General features: G+C 34.4%; 1 protein-coding gene across 1 annotated transcript; it reads left to right on the forward strand.

Annotated features, from left to right (window-relative positions):
- Nucleotides 1-259: 259 nt before the first annotated feature.
- LOC141566876 (olfactory receptor 2W3-like) lies at nt 260-1270 on the forward strand. Its single transcript, XM_074312000.1, has one exon. The coding sequence runs from the start codon at nt 298-300 to the stop codon at nt 1246-1248; it is 951 nt and encodes a 316-aa protein (XP_074168101.1). The 5' UTR covers nt 260-297; the 3' UTR covers nt 1249-1270.
- Nucleotides 1271-6213: the final 4943 nt, after the last annotated feature.

Here is a 6213-nt window from a genome sequence, read left to right on the forward strand (position 1 = left end):
AGTCATAGAGATTAAGAGTAGGAATTAGTAGTAAAGGAAAAAGGCACTTTGAATAAAGAGAATGCTTAAATATGCTATGAACCAACTTTATGATAGTAGTCAGTAATCTTAGATATAAAAGTTCAGGTTTCACAATTAGTTTTATTTCTTTTTGGAGAATGTGAAAAATAAAGATTTAATTGATATTTCAGTAGGAATCTTGAAAGTTGATTTTAAAGCACTAAACTATAAAGTGCAAAGGACTGCGGTAATCTATTCATTATTTCTGTTCCCTTTTCTCTTCAGGGATAGTACAAAATGATGGATGGGACCAATGAAAGCACTCAAGATGGTTTTATCCTTCTAGGATTCTCCAACAGGCCCCAGCTTGAATTAGTCCTTTTTGTGGTAATCTTGATTGCCTATCTCCTGACAGTTGTGGGTAACACAACCATCATTCTAGTGTCCCAAATAGACTTTCGTCTCCATACACCAATGTATTTCTTTCTTACCCACCTCTCTTTCCTGGATCTCTGTTTCACCACCAGCTCCATCCCACAACTGCTCTATAACCTAAGTGGGCCTGATAAAACCATTAGCTACACAGGCTGTGCTCTTCAACTTTTCCTGTTCCTGGCTCTGGGTGGTGTTGAATGTCTCTTACTGGCTGTTATGGCATATGACCGTTTTGTTGCTGTCTGCAAGCCCCTTCATTACATAGTGATTATGCATCCAAAACTCTGTTTGGGACTAGCGTCTATTGCTTGGTTTGGTGGTGTGATCAACTCATTGACTATGTCTCCTATAACTCTGAAACTGCCTCGTTGTGGAAATAACAAGATAAACCACTTCTTGTGTGAAATGCCAGCACTGATTCGGGTGGCTTGTGTAAACACTATTGTCATTGAGAACACTGTATTTGTGTTGGCAGTGGTTATTGTACTAACACCCTTAATCCTTATTCTGATCTCCTATGGCTATATCACCAAGGCAGTATTACAGATCAAGTCAACAGTAGGGAGACGGAAAGCCATCAATACCTGCAGTTCCCATCTTATTATAGTATCCCTCTTTTATGGCAACATTATCTATATGTACATGCAACCAGGGAACAGTGCTTCTCAGGACCAAGGCAAGTTCTTTACCCTCTTCTACAATATAGTGACTCCACTCCTCAACCCAGTCATCTACACACTGAGAAACAAGGAAGTAAAGGAGGCACTGAGGAGGCTTCTGGGAGCAAATAAAGAGGCAAATGAAAAATGGTGATAAACAAACTTGCTGGACACTAACAACTTCTTCCATAGCCCATTCCTCTTTCTCAACTCTGAAAAAATTAGGAATTAGTGATTAAAATAGCAATTGTACTCCCAATTTCTTGTTTAGGTCTTCATATTTTATCAGTGCTTTTGGGTTCTTTCTAGGTATATTATTGATATGCACAAAAATCACCTGAATGTAATTGGATGATTCTTTTACCATTTCTTACCAGACTTGGTGACTGGAATTCAACATTTGTTCCTTTGACCATTACCAAATGGGTATCATGGCTTTTATGCACCATTACTTATAGGAAAAACAGCTGCTTTTTACAGCTAGCTTCCTTCTCTTTAGTAGGATTTTCTACTTTCTTTTCTCCTTTGTGCTAGGTATTCTTCCGTTCTCCAAGACACTACAAGATTGGAGAAGGGAATAGAAGATTTTTTGCTTATTTGTTTTTTAAGACAAGAAAATGGAGCCTACAAACCAAAGGGCAGTAAGCTTTTACTGTTTTGGCAAAATTCTAGTAATTAAAAAGATGGAGAAGAATCCTGCAAAAAGAAAATGTAATCACAAAGAGCCAAGGCTTCATCAAAATTAGATTATATCATGACCATTTCTTTTCTCGAAAGAATTATTAAGCTAAGTAGACAAGTATAATGTTATAGCTACAGTTTACCTAGATTTTAGTGTAACTTGGCTTTGAAAAACTGGTTTTCCTCTGCAGTTTTATGGATCATTCAGGTTACAGAAATAATGACAAATGTGAGTTTGGGAGTATCCCTAAGAAGCTAAAGTGAATAAAATATCTGAAATTGTTCCAAAGTCATTTTGTGATGTTGCCATTTTTAAAAGTTATAAGAAGAAAAGTGGGAGAAAACTAGTTACTAGAGATGCTGAAAACCAAAAAGGAAGTCAAGATAGCATAAATCTCTAGTTTTATTTATATATCATATTAACAAGTAATATTTAAATATTAATCCATATAAAGTCCTACTTTATATAGTTTTTTATTATATAAAACTTTTCTATATATATTTATGTAAAGTTTATATGTATATATCAATTATATATAATATTTATATGTACATGTACATAAAATATGTATATTATTTTATATATTACAGTTACATACATGTGTATATATGTTATATGTATGCACATATGTATTCACATATATATTCAATGTTATATATGAAAATAACATGAATGTTATATTCAAATAAAATTATATGGGAGTATGTATATGTCTTTGATCCAGCAGTGTTACTATTGGGCTTATTTCCCAAAGAGATCTTAAAGACGGGAAAGGGACCTATATGTGCAAGAATGTTTGTGGCCAGAAACTACTCTTTGTAGTGGCCAGAAACTGGAAACAGAATGGATGCCCATCAATTGGAAAATGGCTTAACAAATTGTGGTATATGAATATTATGGAATATTATTGTTCTGTAAGAAATGACCAACTGGATGATTTCAGAAAGACCTGGAGAGACTTACATGAACTGATGCTGAGTGAAATGAGCAGAACTAAGAGATCATTATGTACTTCAACAACAATACTACATGATGATTAATTCTGATGGATGTGGCCATCTTCAACAATGAGATGAAACAAATCAGTTCTACTAGAGCAGTAATGAACTGAACCAGTTACACCCAGCAAAAGAACTCTGGGAGATGACTATGAACCACTACATAATCCCCCTATTTTTTATTCTGCCTGCATTTTTTATTTCCTTCACAAGCTAATTGTGCACTCTTTCAAAGTCCGATTCTTTTTGTACAGCAAAATAACTGTTTGGACATGTATGCTTATATTGTATTTAACTTATACTTTGACATATTTAACATGTGTTGGTCAACCTGCCATCTGGGGGAGTGGGTGGGGGGAAGAAGGGGAAAAATTAGAACAAAAGGCTTGGCAATTGTCAATGCTGTAAAATTACCCATGCATATATCTTGTAAATAAAAAGCTATAATAATAAAAAAATTAAAATTAAAATTAAAAAAGAGAATCATGCCAAGAAAGAGGATGTATTCAATCCCCCAAAAGTCAGAATTAGTAATATCTTAATAGAGGTAATATTATTTTGTCTAACAAATTGAGAGAGGGCATTTGCTTGAGTTTGTTAGAGACCAAATTAGGAGAAGTGTGACTTTTATTTGCCATCTTAACAAGAAAAGGAACTTGCCTAACTTTAAAGGATGGAAGTTTTTCTCCAAAAAAGTCTTTCCATAGAACACAAGAGTCACTGGGTTTGGGTGATCAGAATGGGAGTGAAACTGAAATCATGACTATTCTGATACTATCCTTCAAAAAAAGATACTCAGTAATCTACAATGAAATTTAGTTTCACTAAATTTAAGAAATAAGTGGTCCAAACCATTTGATATTTCTGCTCTAAGGACCTTGTAACAGAAAAAAGGCAAATGTCTCATTATACTTATCCCCAGTTAGATAGATTTTCTAACAATGAACATGAGATTAGGGATTCCAAATTAGAACCAGAAACTAATTTAAAAAACCTTTCCAATCAATCAATATTCTGTGTGGCTGAATAGTTAGGACCCTGCACAATCAGACTGGAAAAAGAGACGTAACAAGGAAAAGCACTTATTTATAAATAGCACAAATATTTATGAGAAGTAAAATTGGACAAATAAAAACTATAAATGAATGAGCTCAGAAAATGGTTGCTCTTTATGTCCAAGTCAAAGTAGAGCAAGGGGAGAAGGATTGAAATTCATTCTTTACATTACTTATGAAACATTTATATGAGTGGTCCAGACACACATATAAGCAGCTATTATTTAAGAGCAAAAGCATTATATAACTGTATATATATATATATATATATATGTATATATGTGTATATATATATATATTTTTTTTTTTTTTTGCCCTCTTGGCTTTCTTTACTTTTTGTGGGCCTGGGAAGAGAAATATCCCAGATGCTTCTCATTTATAGCCCTCTTGCTCTCATCACTGTTGGAAAAGGTATACATCATACATCATTTCTGTCTCTATCTTTCTGTCTCTGCTCATGTCTTTATCTCTCTTTCTGTCTCTCTGCCACACCCTTACCCAATTCCACACCTCTCCTGCCCCTTGGCTAGCTCCTATATTCATTGAAAAAGTCAGATTCTTACCAAGCCCCTCTGAGAAGGCTCTCATATCAATATTAATGTTGATTATATTACTTAATAATCCTGATGCCATGTTTTCATTTTTATTGCTGCAGTTGAATTTCTGTAAAATGTAAACTATTTTTTTTACAGTTTCCAAGACTTATTCTTTTTTTTTTTTATCATTTCTTCTTTTTTTTTTAATTTTTATTTTATTTTATAATTATAACATTTTTTTGACAGTACATATGCATGGGTAATTTTTTACAACATTATCCCTTGCACTTACTTCTATTCAGATTTTTTCCCTTCCTCCCCTAACCCCCTCCCCCAGATGGCAAGCAGTCTTATGTATGTTAAATATATTACAGTATATTCTAGATACAATATATGTGTGTAGAACCGAATTTTTTGTTGCAAAGGAAGAATTGGATTCAGAAGGTAAAAATAACAGTTTACATTCATTTCCCAGTGTTCCTTTTCTGGATGTAGCTGTTTCTGTCCATCATTAATCAATTGGAATTGGATTAGCTCTTCTCTATGTTGAAGAAATCCACTTCCATCAGCATACATCCTCGTACAGTATCATTGTTGAAGTGTATAATGATCTTCTGGTTCTGCTCGTTTCACTCAGCATCAGTTGATGTAAGTCTCTCCAAGCCTCTCTGTATTTCTCCTGTTGGTCATTTCTTATAGAACAATAATATTCCATAACATTCATATACCATAGTTTACCCAACCATTCTCCAATTGATGGACATCCATTCATCTTCCAGCTTCTAGCCACTATGAAAAGGGCTGCCAAAAACATTTTGGCACATACAGGTCCCTTTCCCTTCTTTAGTAGTTCCTTGGGGTATAAGCCCAGTAGTAGTATGGCTGGGTCAAAGGGTATGCACATTTTGATAACTTTTTGGGCATAATTCCAGATTGCTCTCCAGAATGGTTGGATTCTTTCACAACTCCACCAACAATGCATCAGTGTCCCAGTTTTCCCACAGCCCCTCCAACATTCATCGTTATTTGTTCCTGTCATCTTAGCCAATCTGACAGGTGTGTAATGATACCTCAGAGTTATCTTAATTTGCATTTCTCTGATCAATAGTGATTTGGAACACTCTTTCATATGAGTGGAAATAGTTTTAATTTCATCATCTGAAAATTGTCTGTTCATATCCTTTGACCATTTATCAATTGGAGCATGGCTTGATTTCTTATAAATTAAAGTCAATTCTCTGTATATTTTGGAGATGAGGCCTTTATCAGAACCTTTAACTGTAAAATTTTTTTCCCAATTTGTTACTTCCCTTCTAATCTTGTTTGCATTAGTTTTGTTTGTGCAGAAACTTTTTAATTTGGTGTAATCAAAATGTTCTATTTTGTGATCAATAATGGTCTCTAGTTCTCCCTTGGACACAAACTCCTTCCTCCTCCACAAGTCTGAGAGGTAAACCATCCCATGTTCCTCCAATTTATTTATGATTTCATTCTTTATGTCTAAATCTTGGACCCATTTTGATCGTATCTTAGTATGTGGTGTTAAATGTGGGTCCATGCCTAGTTTCTGCCATACTAATTTCCAGTTTTCCCAGCAGTTTTTGTCAAATAATGAATTCTTATCCCAAAATTTGGGATCTTTGGGTTTGTCAAACACTAGATTGCTATTTTTATTCACTATCTTGCCCTGTGCACCTAACCTATGCCACTGATCAACTAGTCTATTTCTTAGCCAGTACCAAATGTTTTTGGTGACTGTTGCTTTATAATATAGCTTTAAATCAGGTACACTTAGACTACCTTCCTCTGACTTTTTTTTTCATTAGTTCCCTTGCAATTCTCGACCTT

Source organism: Sminthopsis crassicaudata, chromosome 4, assembly GCF_048593235.1.
Source record: "Sminthopsis crassicaudata isolate SCR6 chromosome 4, ASM4859323v1, whole genome shotgun sequence".
NCBI lineage: Eukaryota > Metazoa > Chordata > Mammalia > Dasyuromorphia > Dasyuridae > Sminthopsis > Sminthopsis crassicaudata.

Bases quoted from the DNA above. Each gene is read 5' to 3' on its own strand.
- LOC141566876 (XM_074312000.1), top strand. From the start codon at position 298: ATGATGGATGGGACCAATGAAAGCACTCAAGATGGTTTTATCCTTCTA.